At 37.7% G+C, this 24,000-nt stretch overlaps 1 protein-coding gene across 2 annotated transcripts; it reads right to left on the bottom strand.

Annotated features, from left to right (window-relative positions):
- Positions 1–1,696: 1,696 nt before the first annotated feature.
- On the bottom strand, positions 1,697–23,135 carry LOC146463233 (uncharacterized). 2 transcript variants are annotated; one of them, XM_085084816.1, is made up of 21 exons: positions 23,008–23,135; positions 19,304–19,365; positions 18,821–18,882; positions 16,423–16,486; positions 15,478–15,521; positions 15,323–15,374; positions 14,655–14,671; positions 14,276–14,321; positions 9,993–10,040; positions 9,704–9,735; positions 9,030–9,075; positions 8,526–8,575; positions 7,269–7,314; positions 6,764–6,802; positions 6,309–6,331; positions 6,174–6,216; positions 5,185–5,216; positions 4,973–5,018; positions 3,427–3,455; positions 2,920–2,959; positions 1,697–1,931 (listed from the first exon to the last, which is right to left on the bottom strand). In XM_085084816.1, exons 1-21 carry the CDS (start codon positions 23,027–23,029, stop codon positions 1,848–1,850), a joined length of 927 nt encoding a protein of 308 aa, XP_084940942.1. In that variant the 5' UTR covers positions 23,030–23,135; the 3' UTR covers positions 1,697–1,847. The 2 variants fall into 2 exon arrangements, with proteins under 2 accessions (XP_084940942.1, XP_084940943.1); XM_085084817.1 differs by having other exon boundaries at positions 1,697–1,928.
- Positions 23,136–24,000: the final 865 nt, after the last annotated feature.

Raw genomic sequence — 24,000 nt, 5'->3', positions numbered from 1 at the left:
GGCAACATATTCATAGCTTGTTTGTAGGGTCCACACAAACCTTAAATAATATTTGTAGTATAGGACTCACCTTTAGTGGATACTTCTTTCTGTGATTTATGATTACACCTTCCAATTTCATCATATTTCTTCGTTAAAGAGGACCGTCAAACCGCTCTTTCTAACAGATTTCTTACAAGTCCGAGAACTACGTGTGAAGTTAGTTATCAATATGGATTAGAAACTGAAACCAATCGCTGACGACCACATTTGCACGCACCTTTAAAAAAAAAGAAACATACCGCGCGTGTTTTGCAAAGTGCGCATTTAAAATGGCAAATATAAAGAGAAAGATTTTTAGGCATAAAAAGGTGAGCACCTTTTGCTTTGTGTCAGAGACGAAGTAAAAAACATCCCGTCGCCAAGTGCATTTGGTCATATTTTACTCCGAGACTTGCGCGTGTTGGATGTGAGATAATAGAAAGCACATCAAGGCGCGTAGCTCCAAGTTGGCTAAAGGAAGATTACGACGACTCACGCGCGCCATTGTCTATAGTGAGCTTATATCCATTAATTTTTGTGAACGTACCGACCGGTTCTGGTCGGCCAGTTCTGAAACTAAAGGGAAGAGAAAACTTTATCGCCCTGTGCGTCGCGTCTCCTCGTTGGGAGGGGACGGGTTTGATTTCGTGCTCGCACGTGTTTAAGGCTGAGTGGATCTGTACAGATACGACAGAAGAGGGAAGATGGGAGCATTCTCCTCGTAAATTTCGTTGGATGTACCCGAGAAGCGTTCTATTCTGGCTCCAAAGGCCCGTTGTCTAAAAAAATAACTGAAATGAAAATGAAGTTTTCCTCATCGGAATTAATTAAAGTGCGTATGACAGATCTTTTTATTTGCTTGATCAAATTGCCATGTTGTTCTCCTATGAAAATTGAAAAGAAAACGTTGTCAATTTATTTCTCCGCGTTTGAGCAGTATAAAAGCGCCAAATTTCACTTCCGGCTGGGCACAATATCGCGCGACACGGGAGACTGGGGATAGTAGAGCTGTGACGTCAACACAGGAAAGCATAGTTTCGCTGTTTCTCTATTTCTCAGTTGTTTTATTCTGAGTATTCAACAATCCCATTCATATTTTCGTCCACACAGTTTTCTTCCTCTGCACTCAAAAGCAACTGAGGAATAGAGAAATCGCTAGAAAAGCGTTATACTTAAATACAGGGCAATTAGGAAATTCTGCTCTGCTCATGGGAAATGGTTTTCTTCCCTAACTATCCATGAAACGAAAGATGACTTACAATTGGCGATCCCGTTAATAACCATAAACTGCTTAATGTCTTAGGTCATGTGCGTGATGCTGTGTGCACGCCCTAACCCTCATCTCCCTCGCTTTCCCTCCCCTCCCCCAACTTGAATGACTTTTTTGGTGTGCGAGATCCTTAAGACACAGCGTGCCCCCTCCCTACCCTGCCCCTATTTAAATTTCAGTTTTATTTCCTGTTCTGGACACGCCTTGCCCCTTTCCTCAGATTCCAACTAAAATAGTGCAACACAAAGTTACGTCTATAATCAATCTCACTTTTGATAATCACTACAGATCCAGTTTCGAAAATGTATGTCTTTCAATATTACGAAAGGAAAAGAACTGAACTCCACTTCAAGCTGTAAAAACATATATTTATTTGTTTGAACACTTTCCAAAAGGAGCACTTTTTACTGCATTTAGTTAAAAGAGAAGACATTTGTTCACGTCAGTTTGAAGTAGAAACATTGTTATATACAGTAACTGTTATAAACTATTTACAATACGGCAAAATATATACAATCCGCAAACACAAACAAAAACCTGACGCCATATCATCTTCTTAACGACGACAACGAGAGAACAGATTGCAGAAACGTCTCATAAGACTTCTGGATTTTCGTGATTTCTTTCTTACTGGAAACTGCTGAGATAACATGTTATAAGTTTACACCAGTTACTATAGTAAAAAATACATTAATTGAACTAGTATTTAATATCACAAGTTCCCTGGCCTTTTACTTTCCTGTGGCGTTTGAGGCTTTGTAAAGGGTGGTGTAGAAAGCACATGCATGAAACCTTTTAAATCGAGACTGTTCACAATTCCCTATTTTTCCGTGGGATTTTCGAAACTCGAACGCTTCCGATCGATCGAACTCCCGCCATCTTCGTTCGTAACGGCGAGCGTAACCTGGGGAGAGTGTCTAAACCACTGAGGGGAGCCGTAGCTCAACCTATCCTTACAAGCCCCCTCCCCTCCGTAGTTTAGGCAACCTCCGCAGGTTGCGCTCGCCTTCAGAAACCGAGATGGCGGAAGTTCCATCGAAGCGTACGAGTCTCGAAAACGGAAAAAATAGGGGACTGTGAACGGTCTATTTTAAAACGTTGATATTCAAAGTGCGAGAATTGATTTCAAATTCATGTTTTCATGCAATTAATCTATCGCAATCGACAGTATTAAAGGTACGCAGCAGTTCGTCATGTGCAATCTCTCGGTTGGTTTGCTCTCGTTGATATGCTACACTTCGGTAATGACTTACATGAAATAATCATATCCTGATAATTCAGAATCCCCCCCTCCCCCCTTGAAATTTCCCATCTCTCAATGAACCACAGAAGCATGGGTTTACGAAAATAGAAATCTTCTTGTGAATTATTGTCGTGAAAGCCTGCTCGAGTTAATAATAAAGAAAGAGGAAGCGCGCTACAATTGGCCTAGAATTTACATTTTTTCCCTGGAATAGGTATAAAATATTTTAGTCATTTGTTTCAAGCCTACAAACAATTTGTACAGAAATTGCACTGTGCGGGCCATTGAATCGTATTTATGATGTTAGTTTCTTAGTTGTTTACGCTATTTGACCATGACATAGTTAAAATATTTCTGGATGAATGAGTGTATTCTCAGTACTCACTTCAAGTTCGGCGAGAATTTTGTTTTGCTCTGCAAGTTCACTGTAAAAAAAAGAAAGCACAAAAATTTATCTCTGAGTCACTAGTGGTTCTTGATTGTATATCAAAGCAGTTACAAACCCCGTCCTTGAACTGCTTTTATTAATTTATAAAGCTATTATAACGATCCTCATTTTGCAGTAAGCGTTACTATGTGATGTACCAAACCAATCAGAAAACAGACACCCTATCCTGTGCGAATGGCCAGCGGTTGATGTTTCGCTCATGCGCATCAATGACATGTGCGTGGGGCTCTAATCCACAGAATTTCTTTATCTGTTAGTTCGCGAGATCAGACTCCTTTCCGTTTCTATTTTCATCTGTAGTCGACGCATTTCTATCTCGTAGGCCGACTGACTACTTACATCTCACTGCACTCACTCTAACGTCAAAAAAATGGTCGACGCTCGTTATATTATTGATGCAATAGTTTTCATCTTAGGCTAGATTCTCTATTTTGTTCGACTTACTTTGCTTTCATTTCAAGTTCCGCCTTGACCTGAAAAAAAAAACAACAATAGTTAGACTAATTACCTTGACAGGCCAGTGTACGTTTTATAATGACAAGTCCAAGTTAATGGCAAGGGACCTTGTGAAGTCAGGGTTAATACGGCTATGGACCCACCTCCAAGCCAGTAAGGAAGGGCTAACAAAGTACCCTCATATTTTGAGTTCGTTTGAAGTGTTTTGTTTTCATTATCGTAAGGAATAACTTCGGGAAAATGAAAAGAGCATTCGGCTGTGCGAAAACGCAGGAGTGATCTCAGCTGACAAAATTTCACTTATCATGTCTGCATATGTGACGTCATCTTACCCCTTCCTGCCCCCCTCACCCCCTCACCAGTAAAAAAGAAAAGGTTTAAACAGCAGCGAGATTTGTTCAGGAACATTTAGGGTCAAAGAAAAGGTTCAAACAGCAAAGATATCTGTTCAATAGCATTTAGAGTCAGAGGACACGTTTAAACAGCAACGAGATTTGTTCAGTGGCATTTAGAGTCAAAGAAGAGGTTTAAACAGCAACAAAATTTGTTCAATAGCATTAAGAGGCAAAGAAAATGTTTAAACAGCAACGAGATTTGTTCAATAGCATTTGGAGTCAAAAAATAGCTTCAAACAGCAACGAGATTTGTTCAATAGCATTTAGAGTCAAAAAATAGCTTCAAACAGCAACGAGATTTGTTCAGTGGCATTTAGAGTCAAAGAAGAGGTTTAAACAGCAACAAAATTTGTTCAATAGCATTAAGAGGCAAAGAAAATGTTTAAACAGCAACGAGATTTGTTCAATTGCATTTAGAGTCAAAGTAAAGGTTTAAACAGCAACGAGATTTGTTCAATAGCATTTAGAGTCAAAGAATAGCTTCAAACAGCAACGAGATTCGTTCAATAGCATTTAGAGCCAAAGTAAAGGTTTAAACAGCAACGAGATTTGTTCAATAGCATTTAGAGTCAAAGAATAGACTCAAACAGCAACGAGATTTGTTCAATAGCATTTAGAGTCAAAGAAAAGGTTTAAACAGCAACGAGATTTGTTCAATAGCATTTAGAGTCAAAGAATAGCTTCAAACAGCAACGAGATTTGTTCAATAGCATTTAGAGTCAAAGTAAAGGTTTAAACAGCAACGAGATTTGTTCAATAGCATTTTGGAGTCAAAGAATAGCTTCAAACAGCAACGAGATTTGTTCAATTGCATTTAGAGTCAAAGAATAGCTTCAAACAGCAACGAGATTTGTTCAATAGCATTTAGAGTCAAAGAATAGCTTCAAACAGCCACGAGATTTGTTCAATAGCATTTTGGAGTCAAAGAAAAGGTTTAAACAGCAACGACATTTGTTCACTGAATAGCATTTAGAGTCAAAGAATAGCTTCAAACACCAATGAGATTTGTTCAATAGCATTTAAAGTCAAAGAATAGCTTCAAACAGCAACGAGATTTTTTTAGCCGTAGCATTTAGGGTCAAAGAAAAGGTTTAAACAGCAACGGAGATTTGTTCTATAGAATTTGTTCTATTTCTCACCTGTTGTCGCCATACTGAAAATTCTTCGGCCTTTCTTTGGCCTTCTCTAAATTGGAAGAAAATGAAAACGTATTTGACATAAATACTGTAATTATATGCTTCCATTAAATTTATTTTCAGTTAGCGTAGAAATGTTAAAAATGGTTACGAAGTTATACTCCCTTTTGGAAATAACACTAATAGGTTGGAAGCATGAGAAGATTGTTATTTACCTTTTAAGCTCCTCGATATCTTCACGGAATGACTGAAGAAACAAGAAAACAACAACATATTTCACAAGGAGAAAACTTTTAAAGATTTGCATATATAGTTGACATGGTCGCCTTATAAGGATCAAAAGTGCTTCGCCATCCCACTCAAACATAGGCGTTCATGAATCATAGACGGAATGGCAATTTCAGATTTGATAGCGTCAAAAGCAATATGGAGATTTATCTTCCGGTTACCATTTGTGGTCAACCAACGAATGCGTTTGCAAAGCAAGGGATGATACCAGGCAGACGACACCAGTTAAAAGCTCCCATAAGTTTGTGCCGCCACGCGCCAGTTAAAGCCCGCGTTTTGCCGGATCCCTTTGTGGCACTGCACGGATTAATCGTTATTTCGGGATTCGTTGTCTTAAATCTCACTCTTGTCAAACACATTAAACACTTTACCGAACTCCGCTTATCAGTACCGGCTAATTTCAGCCGGTATTGGGCGTATGACATCCCTAAAATCCCGCATCCCGTCCCTATGTTTGGACCCATCCCGCTAAAACTGAGCCCTATCCTAGCCTCTGTCCGTTTCTGGTCTTCGGTTACGCGTTGTTAAGGTCTTCAGCTAAGCTGTCTTCATGGAATAATATCGCAATTGGGTCTGGAAAGTAGGCTGGGGCCCGTTTCTCGAAAGTCCCGGTAACTTACCGGGCCCGATAAGCATATGTTTGAATGTTTTTTTCGCCGATTACACAGTGATTACAGACATGGTACTTGACCAATGTTTTCACAGAATTGAAAATTTAGTATTCAAAGCTAACAATAATTGACTGACTTCTGTTAAGAAACATTTAACACCAAAGACACTTATCGGACCGGGTAAGTTACCGGGACGTTCGAGAAACGGGCCCCTGGACCGATCCATATATGTATCACTGAATCTCAGGCCACAAAATTCCCAGCCCCTGTGGACGTGACGAAAACGAAAGTCATAGTATTCATACCTTTTCAATGTCCCCAATTCTCTCTGACATTTCTTGCATCTCTCTATAAAGACAAACACAGTATTTAAGCTTATGTAACATTTAACGCGAAAAGAAAGAAAGAGGATTTTAAACTTTCCTTTTTCTCTCGTTTACCTTTCCATATTGTTTTTCAGCTCCTACAGAATATAGAGAAAATAACACAGTTTAGAATAATCCTCAATTCATGTAACTAAGTTTTCATGTGAGCTTGCTTTGACAGTAGCAGATAAAAAATTCGTTTTGAGGTTTAACAACAAGGAGTTTATGAGAAGGTTCTACTTGAACATTGAAATGACATTCATAGGCCGATGTTAGATTTTAATTCAAAATGGTTCATGAAATGTTAAAGCAAAACCAACGCACACGCAAGGAAACCCGGACGTTATTTGGTAATTTATGTCTTTGATTACTTTGTTGATTGTTTGCTTATTTTTGTTGTTCTTTCTATCAACTTCATTGACAAATCGTTAATACAGGTATCTCAAAATTATCGACATGAGAACAAATGACGTATGATTTTTCTCAACCCTTAGGTCCAGTTTATGCAACAGCTGGTATAACCATAGTACCTCCACTGTCCACTCCTCCTCGTCTAAGGCCGCATTTGTCTAAAACAAAAACCAAGGAACATTTTAAAAAGATGAAGTAAACTTTGCTTCGCCGAACTAATTTAACAAAGAATTTGTTATCTCTTATCCAAAATGCAAGCTAAATTTCATCGTAATATTTGCACTCCGTTCTAGTTATCAACACACTCGGCGTTTTCAACAGTCGTAATCCTAACAGTCAGCAGGAAATATTTCAGTCACTTATAAATCTAGCAAATAATCTAGCTTGCCAAGATGTCTCGTTTATCTTAGTGGGTGCAAAATCTCTCCTGTTGCAGAAAGCCGTTAGTTTGCTTCTGGAAGTCAGTTGCTTTCTGTTTATTCCCTCGCTAAATAATTGAACACCCTTTCTTTTTCAACGTGAACACGTTTTCAACATTTTTGGAATGTTTTTGGCATCGTATTTGTTCACAGAGCAAACCAGTAAAAGTTAATACAACGTTAGAGGAGCCAGATTTGCACCAACCTGTTCTCTCTCTTTCTGCAGTTCGCTGGTTAAATCCTGTAGTTCCCTACACAAAAATAAAGCAATTAAACGAACCTATTGTGTAATATAAAATAAACGTAAAAAAGCAGCTCTCAAAGGAGCAGTAAAACCCTTGATGGCCACCCGTATCATTAACCACCAATTTCGTTACACCCACAATACCCTCAGAGTGATCACGAGAACAGATATTCCAGTTTATTATATAGACACGAGTCAGGCCCGTAGCAGGGGGAAGGGCAGGGGAGGAGGCGGGGGGGGGGGGGGGGGCTTGAACCCCCCTCCCCGGATGTTTTCTAAGACGTCCGCTCATTGATAGTAATATAAATGTCCCTAGTTTATAAGAATTTTAATGTTCGCACGTTGTCGAAAGCCATACACCACTCGAATGTCCTCTCAAGAGCCACAGCAAAAAATTCTCCCACAGTCGGATTCTTACTGCTCGATTCCAAATTTAAAAATAGAAAGAAAAATATGTCGTCGTTTGCTTACCTCATCCTTCAAACGTGAAATTAGGAAATTTTACGTGGCAGTCAGGGTAAAAGAAACGGCAAAGAAATGTACCAAACAGTGTGATACAAGTACAAAGTTATTGTTTTCCTTGAGTGACGGGGGGGAGGGGGGTAGGGCGGTAGTTTTGTTTAGCCAATTTGCCCCCCCCCCCCCCATTGTTTTAGCCCTGCTGCGGGACTGGGCGTGTTTTACTGGAAAATACTCCACTCGAAAATTCATAGGTGCGTATTTTCCATATCCTCACCAGTAATTATATTGATGACGTCATTTCCGGCTTTTTCGCGGTTGGTTATGCAAACAGCCGGTGAAAAATGGCGAGCGATAGATTTGTCTATGTAATAAAAAGAAAATTGTACGGTGGCTTGAAGATACGAATTTTATTTTCTCTTGTTAAAAACATTTTACTCACTCGCTGCGCTCGCTCGTAAAATATTGCTTTTAGAGCTCGAAAATAAATTCATATCGTCGCACCGCCGTGTAACAATCTTATCCTCTATCAGTTTCATGTCCAGTAACATTAAGCATCCTTAGCGGTTATGTGGTTCGTTCTGGATCTTTTTAATTCGCCGCATTTGCATTCGGATCATTCTTGTCATCTTTATAAGTCACCGTTATTCGTGTCTTTTCGGATGATTTGTGCTAATCTCTCACAACTAGCGCCGCCAACTTTTTGTGGTTTAGGTATTTTAAAAATATCTACGCGTGTGCAGAAAAATTTACACTCACTTTTCCTCCACATCGGCATCGTGTGCTTCCATTTCTTCATCTTTGGAAAGCTAATAAAACGAAAGGAAATGAGGCTAAACCATACAAGAAACCAATCAATGAATCAACCAACCAGCCAATCAATCAATCAATCAATCAATCAATCAATCAAGCAATCAATCACTGAACCAATCAATCAATCAACCAGCCAACCAACCAATCAAACGATCAATCAATCAATCAATCAATCAATCAATCAATCAATTTGTCTGTTAATAGATATAAGCATAGTCGTGGGTGGATTCCTATAATACATTCTTCTCCTTCCTTATATTTGGTTGCTGCCCGGAAATGTGAGCTTTAGTAATATTTCCTTTCTCAAGCTTACTTTGAAAAATTTCTGGATTCTTTCCTCACAAAAGGAGATCTTCTAGTAAAAGGCGACTTGTATTAAAAGGAGAAATGTGGGTCACGTGATTTCTTGGTGCAAGATGCCTATTCCCGTTAAAGTTTATATAAACCCACCTGCTCTGTATATTCCTTTCCTTCGCATTTCAATTGTTTTATTTGACTACAGAAAAAATAATTGGCAAAACGTTTTAGTCATAGCAGTTGGAAAGCCGTCAGCTAGGCAATCGTTAGAAACAGAGATAAAACGGGGAGAATAAAGTGAACCGATCAAAACTCGAAGGAATTATTTAGGCCCTGTTGTCGCTGACACAATTCCAAAGTACTCAATTTCAAGAGCTTTCTCTTCAATTGGAAACGAAACAAAAGTTCTACGTTTAGAAAATCGTTTTCAGATCACTCAGTGTTCACATGAAACCTCCTCTCCTCCGCCCACACTCCCGCAAAAACAAACAAACAACAATAATACAAAGGCAATCCCTTCAAATGATAGAACTCTTTTACTTGCAACTTTTCAATATCACAAGACCAATTGCTTTAAAACTTTCCATTCGCTGATCACTCGCACTGATACGTTTTCAGGGGTTCGTTTTTTGACTGAAGCGGAGGAACGGAGCGATCATGCGTTCGATTACAGTCTGAGACTCCGACTTACTCTTTAACCAATGCGCATGGCAAGATGAACCTTTTTATCCTATGAACAAGCCAGTCGGATCAGTTGGACCCACTATTAACGTAAGTTCGAGATTTAAAACTGACCAGAAGCTATTACTACAGTTCAACACGCTCACCTATCCAGTTGCTGCTGCCTTTCTAAAAGGGTCTGTTGATTGAACAAATGAAAAGAAAAGAAAAGAAAGAAAAAGAAATAAGAAAACGAAACGATGGAAAGTACTAACGGTACATTAGTGAAAGTTATTATGTCGAGGAGGAAATACCCTAAAAAAATTAAGCCAGTGTTTGATGCACATCACAGAACAGTATTATGTTGGGATTCGATTCTCAAAATACAAAGAACATTCTTACTTTGAAGCAAAACAGAGCGAAAACTTTGGAAACAGATGAAATAATTCAACAAACCTGGAAAGTCTTATTCACTTCATCTGCAGAGGCCTTAAGCTTGTCTCTCTGTATTTGAAAATAACAATATGAAACAGTTGGCTGCAGAACGATTTTGAAATTAGTGTTGTCAAACGTAAAAGAGGGTCTGGATGGGGTTAACTGACAACTGACAAATAGCCAAAATTTTAACTGACAACTGACAAATAGCGTAAAATTTAACCGACAACTGACATTTATACTCGCTGGTACTGACAACTGACGAAAGACCTGCTGCTACGTTTTTTGGGTAATAATTGACATATTTTATACCAAATCACCAAGCAAACGTGTACAGTAAACAGCAGCAGAGTAGGGCGTCATATTTTATACTAACAATTCATAGTAGTTAATAGTTTATTGCTAACATGACCCAAAAAACGTGGAACGCGCTCTAACAATATACCGAGTCTATACCATGTCCACTCGTTCCGGCGTAATAAAGGCGATTGCTAGCTTTTGCCGCGTTGATTCGGATACGGCATTCGAACGACACCGAAGTCGTATTCCAATCAATTGCGATGAGCTAGAGACAATTCAGTATCTAAAGAAGCATCTGTTGTCATTTCTTGGGCTGAGAGAACTGGCAATAAAATTCGGCCTTGGAGAGTTTGATTTAAAACTTTACCACATGGCACCGAAGCAGGGAGGAAGAAGCGAAAATTTTGCGGTAATCATAGATGGTCAGTTTAAAATGGAGCTGCCAAGCCGCTAGAGGAAACAGGCAGCGAACTAACGCTTCTGAAACAAGGAATGCGGCGGCTGCATGACAGCATAGCTAGCTGCGACTTACAAGGAATACCTTGAAGAGGTTGAGTTGTGCACGTTACTCACAACAGTTGTGGAGAACATTCACGCCGTCTCCCATTTTAAACATGAAACGTTCACCGCCTTACAGTATTCCCAAGACTTTGGAACCATCACAAAGGAGGTGCCATCTAATGATGTTACAGAAGTAACATTTGTAAATGGGACTCCCGAATCATCGAGTTTGGATTCGAGTTAGACTTCGAGTTGAAGTTCGAGTTGGAATCGGAGTTAAACTACTATAAAAATACAAAAAGCAAAATTTCGTTATTTTTTTTTACTATATAAAAATACAAAAAGCAAAATACTTCATTAATATTTTTAAAAGCGCGCTCTGGAAGGGCTCCCAAATGAAATCGGACCCCCCCCCCCCCCCCCCCACCCCCTTCTTTCCCAAACGAAGGATGGCATGTATACGATTTTTTTTTTTTTTGAAAAAGGTAGATACTAAGCATGGTCTATACGAAAACAAAAATGGTGTACAACAAAAGAAAACAGTTTCGATCTGTTCAATTTAAAAATACCAACGAATTTTCGATAAAAAAATATCCCTACCTGAACTCCCTTGTCTGTTGTCCTTTCTCCTATGTGGTTTTTGGAACGATTGAGCGCGATTTCAGTGAGTTTTTGTTCCATTTATTTTCTCTCTTGTATGGCGATACAATGTAAGTGTTGTCTTCATTTCATCATCGATCTAAACAGTACTTTTGGAAGATACTGAATAAACAAATAACGTTTTGTCGTTGGATTTATCTGTCCGTAGCTTTATATGCTTAGACGGTCGAGTGGCTTAGTATTGGACTACAGTAGGTCAGGTATTTAATTACCCGAAAGATATAGCCTGGCGGTTAGTTGTCTTTTCCGTTCATTTATAATTTTGAATTTTCTGCGAGACTAGTAATCGCGGGTTTGTTTTCCCATCGATACACTTTCAATAGCTCTCACCAGTTCGAAACTTAACACGTGCGAGTGACTCACATTCATTTTGTGGGGGCTATACATAGAGAAAACGATCGTCGCCTGAAGGGTAGAAAGAGGCATAGGCGATTTTTACGGATGATTTTTACCGATTGATAACGGAAATCGGTGAAAATCGATAAATTTATTTCGTGTGTCAAATCGATATTATCGATTTTTCATGAAGTCCAACTCAAAGTCTAACTCGAACTCTAACTCGAAGTCCAACTCGAACTCTAATTTGAACTCTAACTCTAACTCGAACTCGAATTCAAACTCGATGATTCCCTACTCCCTTTGTAAATGACTGTCTCATTGATGTGGTCGTTGGTGCTGTGCGACCTCCACAAGAGGTCGAGTACGATACAGCTTCAGACACTCTCACACTGAGGAGGAAATTTCACCTGTCGCAGTTTCAAGGTCTGGCCGACCAATACGCGCCCATTTTCGCTGGGATTCGTAAGGTATGTTCTTAGTAGATTGGCCATCGGATGATTTGTATAAAGCCGACCAAAGAAACGATTGTTGTTGCAAAAATGTAAACATAAAATTAAACATTAACCAGAAACAAGTTTTTACAATACTTTTTTCGGTTATCAGGGTACGCTCCTATCTGTCTTACATGACGTTTAAGTTTATTTGGCTCCTCAAGAAATTATTAAAATCTGCAGTTAATTATTAACAGCCATTTAACTGACAACTGACAAATGGTCCAAAATTTAACTGACAACTGACAAATGGCTTAAAATTTAACTGACAACTGACATTTGTACCCCCCCATCCAGACCCTCGTAAAACAAAATGATAACCAAGACCATTCACATGAAAGGTAAGCATTTTTTTTTTTCAACCCGAATCGTAGAGACTACCATACCACACCATACCATACCTTTTATTTATCCAAGATGAGTTTCAAAGCAATAGCTTGGGGGTCATGTTACAACTTGAAAAGTACGATTCCAACACTCAACCACTGAGCACTATATGGTAATATTATATGGCTAAGGCTAGTGGCCGATATAACGCGTGCACTGATTGGCTAACAGCGATCAGAGCAGGGCATTACGCACAGGTAATGCCCCGGGCCGATTTCGGATTAGGGTTAGGCTTGAATTGAAATATATATTTTTTTTTTCTTAAAAAGAAAGCCATGTAATAAACAACTTAATAGCATCGACCGTTCGGCCGTTACGGGAAATATCAAACCTCGGCCTAGCCGGCAAGGCCTCAGTTTGAGAATTTCCCGTAACGACCTCACTCTCAGTTATTGAGTAGTTAATAACACTAGTACTAATAATGTTAGCTTTTACAGTTAAGTGTAAAATTAAAATGTCACACAGTAAAATTTATATGGCAAAGGTACAATTACTTTCAACATCCAGTTAATAGCACCTTCAATAACGAACGTTAACTAGACACGTGCGCCACTACTCAATGCATGACGGCGTGACTTAATTCCCAGGAAATATCTATTCCTTATCCTTCAACTTTAAGCTACAAATTATGGGTTTTATATAACTCTTTGCCCTTCAACAGCATAGTGAAAAACTGACTTCTGTTAGCCCACATTTAGGTTTTTGCCTAACATGCAGTTTCCTAACAGCGCAGCCTCGCAACCAATGTTTGACGGAAGATAAAAAGTTTAGTCTTGGCCAATTTCGCTTGGGCACTATCTTTTCCTCAAAGGTTGCGGTTTTTCTTAAGTGCCATCCTTCAAACAAATCCTTCTCTAAATAGGTGACGTCTTCTTCTAGATAAATATCCAAGCATATATTTTGGAAATATGTTTAGATGCTCTATGCAAATACTGTTAGTGTTGACATTAGCCAACCGGCTTTGGGTCATTGAATGACAACACGTTTCCAATGTTTAAAATTATGCCAAAACGATCACTAACTCGATTGACAACCATTTGATTTATTGTAAGAAGAACTTTAAGACTGGAAATAATTCGTTTCAAGACAGGTTGATTATAAATCAGAAAATAAGAAGAATACACCATACTTTTAAATGAGGCGATCCTTACGTCTTATTTCTTACAGAAAGTTTGATCAAGCTACTGAAAGAAAATTCTAACAAATTTCTTCTAATTGCTTCATCAAACTTTTAACAGCTCTGCAGATAAAACAGTTTTTCTTTTAATATAAAATGCAATTGTCCGTGGTCACTATCTTTTCCCCAAAGTTTGCAGTTTTTCTAAATTGTTACCCTGAATCTTTGTGCGAGCAGGTGACATCTGTTTTTACATAAATGTCCCATCACAATTTTGGAAATAAACTTATACTTGCTCTCTATATAGAAATGATCTAAGTCTTCCTATTGAAGCACCTCAAGACATTGGACGAGAACGCGTTTCCATTGTTACACGATAACAAGCCTGATCAAAATCCATTTGCTTTATTCCGAGAAGAACTTAATAAATTGAAAATTTTTTAAGACAGGTTAATTATGATACAGAAACTAAGAAAAGTAAATTCTAGCGTAACTCAGACCGTCCTTACCTCTTGCTTTTTTCCTTGTAGTACATTGCTTAAACTTTGAACAGTCCTGCAGATAATCAGATCACAACGTTTGTTTTATTAACTTGCTCTTTTTAAAAATTAAATCACCATTACAATAAACATTGGGCAACGGTCAGTCGTTATTGCGTGGCTGCGATCATTGCACAAAAAGTTCAGCCGACGTGTAACACAAATTAACGAAATAAACGAGACAGTTTATAGTTCTGAGTAATAACGCCTTGTATAAATAATATGGCGTTGAGTTTAATTAAAATTTCCTTTCCGCCTTTCTCAAGTAAATAAAATCCACACCACATAATATTTTCAGATTGCGAATTTAAAACTTTTAGAGCCAACAGAAGTAATATAACATACATACCTTTTTAGTTCCTCGTTCTGCAATAGAGGAAAAGTAATTAGTGATTTAGTAAGTTCTAACAACTTGCAATTGTCCATGACATTACTTTGAAAAAAAAAAAACACTTTTCATAGTCATAGTGGTTCTAGTAGTTATGAGAATGATGACGATGCAGATGGTACGATATCGATGAAGTGATGATAATGATGATGACGACGACGACGACGATGATGATTATGATGACGACGACGAAGATGATGATAATGACGACGACGACGATGATGATGATGATGACGACGACGACGAGGATGATGATGATAATGATGATGATGACGACGACGAGGATGATGATGATGATGATGATGATGATGATGACGACGACGACGATGATGATGATGATGACGACGACGACGATGATGATGATGATGATGATGATGATGATGATCATGATGATGACGACGATGGAAATAATGATGAGGGTGATAATGACGATGATTATGGCCACAATGATACGTTGTGATAATTATGATAATAACGATGGAAGAGAGACAGTGATGGTAATGTAAATGAAAGTGATAATAAAAGCAATACTTTTGTATCCTTTGAGATTACTCGAGAGTTTTTCTGATTAGAATCATCACGGCAAGAAGAGGACCTTCAGTTCTGTTGTTAAAAGTAAAGGAAATTACCTGTTGCTGATCAACATTATTTTCTTCTTCTTCTTTCAACTCCTGAAGGGTCCTAGAAAAAAAACACAAATTCAAACAATTACATTTTTACTTTTTTCAAAGTTACCTCCACGTTTTACATTTAGTTTTGTTGTACTATTGCAGTAAATTCTCACCTGTTGAATTCATTGTTTCTTTCTTGTAGCCTTCTCAAATCATCCTGTTGAGAGACGACAAATTGATGCAATTTTACTGATAAGTACTAGCTACGTAGTGACAATGCGTAGAGTTCATACAATAAAATAAAGATGCCCTGCAATTTTCTGATATCTTATAATCTCCGTTTCCTTTCGTACGGTTCTTAAATCTCCTGATTCTCTTCTTTTCTTCCGTTCGCCCTTTTAGACGGGCCCTACCCCACGCATCCCTTTTCCCAGTCCAAACAATATTCCCCTGTTCCCATTATTCTTCGTTTAAATGTTTTATATCCCAGTTCCCTCTTTTTATCCCTGTTCCCACCATCATTCCCTCTTTTCTCTTGTTCTCACTTCTCTCTTTCTCCCTTCTTCCGGTTTCCCCTTTGATGATCGTTCCCCCTTTCCCCGTTCCTTCCTTTATCCCTCCGTTCTTCCTCTTCCCCCTTTTCCCTCCCTTGTCCCTTAGTGACCTCTGCTCTTCTTGTTCTCACCATTCTCTCTCCAGTTCACTTTTTCGCCCATTTTACATCTCCTAGTTTCTAAGGTCGCACATGTTACCCAGTTGACACCTTTCTCCCAGTCCTCGTCATTTGTATTTTTCTTTTCTTTTGTAATTGTAAGTTGTTTCCTGTCTGAGCCGAAGAAAGCAATTACAGCCACAAATGACAGAGCTTTTAAAAATTGCACGCTGAAGCGAGGTGTAAAACAAGGATATTTAATAGAGGTTGCTTCCTACTCTTTCCGTCAAGTACGCAAAAACACTAAGGAAAATAACTATTTTATCTGTATACTTTATACTTTACATCTCCTAGTTACAAATCCTCCCCCCACCCCCCCCCCCCCCCATTTTACCCAGTTGACACCTTTCTCCCAGTCCCCATCATTTTTGTCAACGCAGCATTTTTATTCCTTTCTGTGACAAACCTGAGCCTTCTCTTTTGCTACTGCATTGCTTTTCTTGGCTTCAGTCAACTGCTGATATTGCATTCTGCAACGAAGGTTAAAAGTAACACGGATATTTTAATTGTAAGAACAAATTAGTAATTTGTAAGAACACATTATGAAATATTCAATATAAGATTTAAGGGCCCCAAAGTATGGAACTCAATTGGTGAAAATTCAAAAACCCTCTCTATTTAAAACTTTAAGGAATCAGTAAAAAGCGATCTTGTCAAAGATTATTAGTTTCTTGTATTCTTATTAGCAGTTTTGTTGTTTCCCAAATTACCTGTAAATTAGTCTTTTGTTTAGTTTTGTCATCTTTTCAAGCCTTAATGTTTTTTTTCTGCCATAGTTTTATAGATTGGTATTAGTTGCCATTGCTATTGTGTGCTCTTCTTATTTACTGTTTTGTATTCATATTTAAATTTAACTATTTTAGACTTTCCTCATAGCGTTGAGCATTTTCCACTTGTCTTTTTCTTTTTATGTGTGCATTTATGCTTTAGGTTTTTTGCTGACCTCTATTTTATTTCTATTTAATGCTGATGTCAACTGGCTGCCTGGCTCCGCTAGCCCCTATGGTTATTCCAGGCAGCCAGTACTCCCATTATTACTCTTAATATTTTCTTTGTTGTAATCTTATTTTTGAGCAAGAGTGAGTACAACTAAAGATTGATTGATTAATTGATAAAGATTGATTGAGGTTACTTCCTATTCTTTTCGTCAAGTAAGCAACCTTTCATAGGACAATTATCATTTTATTTCTGATCATAGTCAAAAAATGCCCCTGACTAGAGAAAAATCCGATGATAGAAAGACGATATTTCATATTTCCCCCTTCCTCCACTTTTCCCATTTTCCAAAATATAGAAAAAGTTTCATAACAAGGTTACATGATTAATTCAGCTCCTTTATAATTTTGCCAAATTTAATTGCAGAAATTTAGAATGCTCGAACAAAACAATATATATATTTTTCGAACTTAATCCAATCTAGACTAGGCTTTTTTTGTTTTCTGAGGAGGGGATGGATTCGTCAGACCCCCACCCCTACCCTCCATTCTCGCAAATACAAAAGTTATAACTATAAGACTTGGAAGATAGATACGTCGAAGGATGTTTCCTTTTAGGTGGTAATTACGTCATGATTGCCAAATGGCGAACATCTTGAATTTGTCGATTTCCCCAAAACTTCCGGGAAAGTGCCGAAATTGAACAAAAAGTAATCAAAACCAATAAAGAAACATAAAAAAGAGCTAAAAACATAAAAGTTATAGTAAGAAAAGTACTTTTTCTTCATTTTAAACAGGTTATTCCATTTCTGAAAAAACTGCCTATCAAGAATTGGTTGCCACGGCAACATCAAAGTTATCAATCACTAACCGACCCCCTCGCATTTTTCCAGGATAAGTGTGTAAACAAGGCCTTATGTTTTAGGGCGTTTGCTTAAGTTTTAAAAAGAGTTTTTCAGGCCCAAATTCGTCGTGGGCAGAAACGTTTCCCCCTCGGTTTAGATAGTTTCAGTTTATTGATTGCCTCACACACACAAATACAACATTAACAAATTAATCATTAACGAGGCAAGGTAGCCCGAGGAAGCCAATAAGCCTTATGTAAAGGACTACCTTGGATAATTCTAATGTTAAAAATCAATAGATAAGGTTAAGGAAGCTGTCTCCTAGGGCAGAAGTATTTTTGCGCGATTTATTACTATGCGGGTAAGAAAATCTTAGCCTGGGCGATTGAACTCCAAAACGTAAATTGGAGGTAATCATTCATTTTTCAGAGATAATACAGCAACAATTATTCTAAAAAGGTTTAAAAATATATAGCCAATTCTTTACGTAGTTCAAGCTTAGTTATCTCTGAAAAGTACGTGATTAACCCGAATTTTCTTTATGGATTTTAAAAGCCCTCACCAAGATCCCGTTTTACCGGACAATCATAAAATGCTGAAAAATACCTTTGAATTTTTCGGCCCATTTGTAGCAATTAACAGGTTGAATTGCATGGGCCCATTTACACCTTAATTTTTTTGTCGGCCAATTTCCATTACTGTTCGTGTAGCGCGGGAAGAAAATCACTGCCTTCCTATATGCAGATGTTTATAGATCTCAGCAAGTTTCTTTCTCAAATTTGACCAAATCAGCCCAATTAATCGGAATGGGTAAATTTACCTATAGGAGAGCTAAGATTTGTCTTTGTGCCTCCAAACTACGTCGTTGCGTTTACTAAGTAACGCTTGGAGGAGGCAAAGAGGCATTTAATTTTGCAATTGAGGCCTGGTCTGCCCCTGGCGAGGAGAAAGTGAACATTTGCGTACATGACGATTCCAAATTGCAGCGTTAATTAAAATAAATTGTTAAAATACAATTGCTTACTCTATTTCCTTTGTAACAATTTTGAGATTTTCTTCCTTGGTCTTTAAAGTCTCCTTTAGTCTCTAAAAGAAAAAAAAAATAGATAAGTGAGACCATCGGTGATTTCAAAATAATAAAGATTACTTTTCATTTTGTCTGCTTGTTTGTATCAGCTTTACTTCGTAAAATATCCGTCTTTATAGGTAAATTTTAACTTAACCGGTAACGAATGGTATATACGAAGCTTGCTATCTGAACTGATTCGCAACCAAATCTCACAAAAATTAACCTTATCCGGAACTCCGCAAATGTTTTTGAGTAGATCACTGTCATATCTTCTTATGAAATTTTCGAATCTCTTTTGAGCAGCTCGATGTCATATTTCTTTATGAAATTCAGACACTTCAAATAGAAATTATCTTAATATTGTCTAGAAATCTTGACATTGCGAGCTCATTTCTCTAGCTTGTTAGATTTCTGTTTAATATGTCACTATGTACTTACGTCAACTTCTCCCTGGTGATAACTTAATCTTTTCTTTATGTCAGAGACACTGCATCTAAAACCTAAAATGATAATGATGACGATGATGATGATTTTTTTTGTTATGATGATGATGATGATGATGATGATGATCATGATGGTAACAACAACAAAATAGATTTTAGTGCTTTTAGGGTGCCACAATAAGCAGTTCCTATTTTTCTTTCTGACACTAAGCGAACGATACTGAGATATTTTGATATTGGGGTTTGTTTGAAGAAACCGAAGCCGGTGTGCGTTTATTAGTATTAACGCGTGAGAACATTTCCAGTTGGTCCTTTGAAAACCATTTTATATGCTCAATTTTCGTTACCAGAAATCGATTATTTATGATTTTGAAAGCTAAAGAACACATTGAATTTTCGTGAATTTTTCACGTTGTGTTATAAAGATTTTTTTTTTAATAATCCCGTGCGAAAATTTCGGGACAATTTCTTCGGCCCCCTCTTTCTCGATTTTCTGGATCCGCCCCTGTAACTGGCAGTTGCTATCTAGTTTGTCCGACGAGAAAGTAAACTCTCAAGCGCAGTGTATTTTAATTATTTGAAATCTTATTGCAATTAAATTATAATCAATTCTGTAAACAATAATTGGTTACTCTGTTTGCTTGGGTCTGGGGTTCTTCTTTAACCCTTTAAGCCGTAATAGTGATCAGTATCAAATTTCTCCTTGTAATATCAATGCCTATTCAACCCTTGGGATCATGAGAATTAAGGATATGATCACCCAAGGTGAATTTTCGTGATCTTTTAATACGTTCTCCCCAATACTTTTATAAGAAAAAAGTATGGGAACAAGATAGGGGAATTCGTTCTTTGATATTAGGGGTTAAAGGGTTAAAGAAAAGTTGAGAACAGTCACAAGCAAACAGAGTTTAACTTTTCCTTTATGTATTTAAGCTCTAGAAACTAAAGGAAAAACTGAACTTAAAAGCTTAACTTTTCCTTTAGTTTCTAAAACATAACTAAATAAATAAATATAAAAATAAACGCTCAATTTTAGGACATTAGAATGAAAGATTATTACTATTATTGTTATTATTATTATTATTATTATTATTATTATTATTATTATTATTATTATTATTATTATTATTATTGCTATTAATATGCTGGTGCTTCAGTCTACGCAAACGAGCAATCTACTATAGTTCATATTTCAATTTTATATTTTACATATTTTTATACAAATATTATTATCATATTTTCAACTCGTGAATGCGCGCATGACCAATGAAAGAGTTATCGTAAAGTCGGAAATGCCACTCACTCGGTCGTTCCATCGTTCGATCCACTATTGATTGGGCCGTAAACTTTCAGAAAATATTGCTAACTCTCACGGCTTCCTTAAGTTTGTCTCCTCCTTTAATTAAAATAAACATTTTTTGGATGTCGAAATTAAAGCAAATAGCCTAAAAAACGCTTGACCGATGTATAGTCTTCGTACAATTTAATTTTGGTGAGAAAAGCGCCGTGTTGAAAGGTTCAAGTAGATCGAGATTGCCGTCCAAGTTAACAGGGATTTCGCGCAAAATGGAAGGAGAAAATATAATGGAGAAACGTCTGCGGGTGTTCCCTGCTCATTTGCGTATTCCAACCTCGTTCCCAGGGTCCCCTCCTACTCGGAACGAGGTTGCGCGTATTCTTCTTTGGCGGTCCGAAGTCATTTGGCGCCACAGGTGCCAGATAGTCAGACGCCGGAAATAATTATGAAATACAAAAATTAATCTCTACCAAGGAAGTCGTGCATTTGAGGCGCAGTGGTATGATGCTTGCACCTGTTTAAATACTTCAAAATGCAAAAGGTACGAAATGCTTCCAAAGTTAAGGGACAAATTAATGGCCCCCAACTATTCGAGAAGCTCAATCTCGCAGAGGAGAACGGCCAAAAAATCTCAGTAGGCTGCGGAATAAATGCGGAAGAAACGATGCTGCTTATTAAGCTGCTGCTTATTATGTCTTTCTTGTTAAATACGATTTATATTTCGAATTCTTTGGCCAACCAAACTCAATACGAACAATGTTTATTTTTATACCTTTCAAGTCACACTTCAGTCCCGTATGACGACCACGAATCCTTGTAGCGTAGTTTGATGCGAGTGCTGCATTACGGTTACCACTATTTACTTCTGCATTCACGAGTTGACTCACAGGAGCCTTTGATTGTATCTATACTACATACTATATATAATTGTAGCCTATTAACGTAGGGGACCTTTACATAGCATTCTAACTGAATATTGGCGGACTACATTACTACATTTTCTTGATTAAGCTTAAAAACAGAAAAAGAAAAAGAAGAAGAAGAAGAGGAAGAAGAAGAAGATGAACAAGAAGAAGAAGAAGAAGAAGAAGAAGAAGAAGAAGAAGAAACACTCGTGAACGTGTTCTAGGTGCATTGCCTTAAAAAACTTTCAATTAGCTGACGAACATTGCACGTGTTGGAGGCCGAACGAAAGCTTGGAAACGAATCGTTTTAGCCATTAATCATGATGTCAAATTAAGGAAAACTTTCAAAATAACTATCACAATTGATAAGACATAGATTAATTAGGAGGAAGCAAGAAGGAATGTTTGCGTTTGCTAACCGCTGTTGACACTATCTTGTTCTTGTTTGTTTGTGTTTTTGTGAGTATGCTTTAACATGTTTATTCACTGCGTTGCTTTCCTAAACATTTTCCGAAAACTCCGAGTAAATCTCCGTTATGACGTCAATCTAAATGACATTTGTAATTCGATACGCCCAACTCTTCTAAAGTTCTAATGATTCTTGAAATGACGTAATAGTAGATTTTTTAACCTGTAACCTAACCATATCACGTGGAAAAAATAAATAATTAGACGCAACTAAAAATAGTTTGCAAATTTCTAGAATTGTGCATCACACTTTAAAATACATCTTTGAATTTTCGTACACCAATCTTTAAATACAAACAACTGAAAGTAGAGTTAAATTAACGCGAAATGAAAAACTCGCGTTAATTTTTGTTAACGTTAATTTTCGCGTCATTAATTAAGTGGCGCATTCATTCCCGCGACCTTAATTTCCATTATTTTCGTCCCAAAGTATCGATAGACTGCAGAAAGGAAAACTAAAAGGCATTGTTTTATCAGGGTGAAGATCCGCCGGTATCATGGACGCCGTGAAGAACGCTTGAAAGGGCCAGATCCCTTTACTTAACCCTTACGTTTAGGGACAATTCCACGGACATTGTTTCCCTTTCGGTTTTTTACACTTAGTTTTAAAAAAATTGTGTTCCTGTTGTCTCAACAAATTTTATCGCGTTAATTTCCCTCATTTTGAGATTTTGGTCCTTTATTCGCGTTTATTTCCTTTATTGGGAAGAAATTTTTCCTTCAATTCGCGTAAATTTAAGTCGTGTTAATTTTGAGTACCTTAATTAACACGAGCGTTAATTTCCCAATTTTCACAACGGTTTTTTCCTGCGTTTTTCACAAAATAACTTAATAACGAATTGCGTTCCTAAAACCTTCCTTTAAACCCCAGAATCATTGGCTTTGGAAATGCTATTTCGGAAAGTGTCGGTTAGCGAACATGTACTGCGTCAGAATCAGAATGGAATCGAGCGATCAAAGAAAATCTACAAATCAAAGCAAAATTTCAGAAGCCTTTAAAATATGACTACGTAAGGTTTGGTTACTTACTTGATGAACGGCCGGACGCCATCTGTTTCAGCTTCTCGCTTTTTTATCTACCACGTTGTAGTCACGCTGAGTTGCTTTTACCAACGTTTCCCGATAGCTTCGAGTAAATTTACCTTTATGACGTAGCATAATTTATAAATGCGGACATCAAGGCTGTTTGCTAGAGCGCAGCAGCGTTATTTTTGGTCAGCAGCTTTCTGGTTGAAGAAACAGAACATAAGGAGCTTATATTACTTAGATAGAACAACTGTAATGTCAACAAAAGTAACACCCACAAGTAACACCCAGACTGCAGCAGTCTTGTGGTTTTTCCTGTCGTTTCTACATCTTTATTTCGTGAACAAAGTCTTTCAAAATGGTCCAATCAAGTGAGCGGTGTTGCGTCATGTAACGAAGCGTCTTCTTTGAAGCCGAAGGTATAAAACCTAGCGCTTAACGCCCACGTCTTGCCTTTGAAGAGAGCACAAAAAATAAAGTCTTGTTACGTTTAGTACGCAATGATAAAGACGGCGGGAAAAAAGACATAACAAGTTTCCAGTGAGAGCTATTTGATTTTATTTTCGAGAAATTGGATTGTATCATCAATGTTGAAATCTATATATCAACCCGAAAAAGGTGGTCGATGAAAATGAAAACTTGAGCACTTTTTGTGGCCACGAGGAGGTTCAGAATTAAGTGGAGGAGAGAACAAAGGAGAAAAAAAGAGAAAAGGTGGTCACGTGACAGCACACGACATATTCCCTCGTGATCGAAGAGGCTGCATCATCCGCCGAACGGCCTGGGCAATTCCTCGAAAGAGTTGCAAGGACTGAACAATCCCTCGATAATCCCTCCAAAGGGCTCAATAATCCCTCGAAAGCGCTAAATCATTCCTCGAAAGGGCTTAATTATCCCTCGAAAGGGGATTGTTTGTGATCGTAGATTGTCGAAGGAGACACAAGTGTCTCCAAGTGTACATTCCTATTGTTTATCGTCAACAGTGAATTCGTGACT

The sequence above is a fragment of the Pavona decussata genome, unplaced genomic scaffold, assembly GCF_977016875.1.
Source record: "Pavona decussata unplaced genomic scaffold, jaPavDecu1.1 SCAFFOLD_180, whole genome shotgun sequence".
Lineage (NCBI taxonomy): Eukaryota > Metazoa > Cnidaria > Anthozoa > Scleractinia > Agariciidae > Pavona > Pavona decussata.
This window is presented reverse-complemented; position numbering and strand designations above follow the sequence as displayed.

Excerpts from the sequence above, each read along its gene's own strand:
- LOC146463233 (XM_085084816.1), bottom strand. The coding sequence starts at position 23,029 with ATGGCGTCCGGCCGTTCATCAA. Across the intron at positions 8,576-9,029 it reads GAAAGGAATATACAGAGCAG|CTTTCCAAAGATGAAGAAAT; the intron begins GTGGGTTTATAT and ends TCGTTTTATTAG. Across the intron at positions 5,217-6,173 it reads GAATTGGGGACATTGAAAAG|TCATTCCGTGAAGATATCGA; the intron begins GTATGAATACTA and ends TTGTTTCTTCAG.